The 939-nt window shown below is 32.7% G+C and overlaps 1 protein-coding gene across 1 annotated transcript in view; it reads right to left on the bottom strand.

Moving 5' to 3' along the window:
- LOC107621664 (NADPH:quinone oxidoreductase) overlaps window positions 1–300 on the bottom strand; it is a 2300-nt gene extending 2000 nt beyond the window's left edge. Inside the window, exon 1 of the mRNA XM_016323687.2 lies at window positions 1–300. Coding sequence (XP_016179173.1) covers window positions 1–157 — 157 coding nt within the window. The 5' untranslated portion in view covers window positions 158–300.

Below are 939 nucleotides of genomic sequence, written 5' to 3'. Positions count from 1 at the left end.
AACGAATGAGGCCTCTGTTATAAGAAGCTTTGCGGAGAGAACCGCATATGGCTGCAACTTGAATGACTGGTTTCTTTGAAATGATTGAAACTGCAACTTCTTCTTCCTTTTCATTCTCACCATGTTTGCTTCTCTTGCTGCAATTTGGATATGACATGGCGTAACCACACACCAAAAAAAGGGAAGAGAATAATCGATTATTTTATGTTATACTATGTTTGACTCTTTGATATTTTTTTACCAGAGTCTTCATAGTAGAAATTGTGTAAGATGCAACCACTGGGTCAAATGTGGCTGCTGCTAGGAATTGAAATTCATGATTTTGATAACAATACAATTTTTAAACTGATTTTTTTTTTGTGTGTTCTATGGTATTTCACAGTTCTATAAATTAATAATTATAATGGGTTATTGTGTAACAATCCAAACCACCCGCTAGCACGATATTGTCCGTTTTGGCACACAAAACCTCACGATTTTGCTTTTGACGATAGAGATGATAGCCGAAGCTCTTCACACTCACTCGTCAAAACGCGTCATGCTAGGAAGATGTATCCACACCCTTATAAGGCATGCTTCGTTCTCCTCCCCAACCGATGTGGGACAATATCGTGCTAGCAGGTGGTGGTCTGGGTTGTTACATATTGCATGTACAAAGTAGAGTTCGAATTCTTAACACTTACTTAAGCAGACGAAGACGAGTGAATTGATCACTCAATCAATACAAATTGATTAATCTTTAAATTGATTATTTGTATAAAAATATTTTTATGCAAATATAATATTAAAAATTATTAGATAATTTAATATATTTAATTTAACATAACATGTATTTATGTATTTGTTATCATCTTCACATATATAATACATCTTTAAATAAATAGTCATGTTTTTTATTGTCCACTGTAATTTTTTATTTTGTTTCTAATTTACAAAATG

This window comes from Arachis ipaensis, chromosome B10 (assembly GCF_000816755.2).
Source record: "Arachis ipaensis cultivar K30076 chromosome B10, Araip1.1, whole genome shotgun sequence".
NCBI lineage: Eukaryota > Viridiplantae > Streptophyta > Magnoliopsida > Fabales > Fabaceae > Arachis > Arachis ipaensis.
The sequence above is the reverse complement of the archived record's forward strand: the minus strand, read 5'-3'. Positions and strand labels throughout refer to the sequence as shown.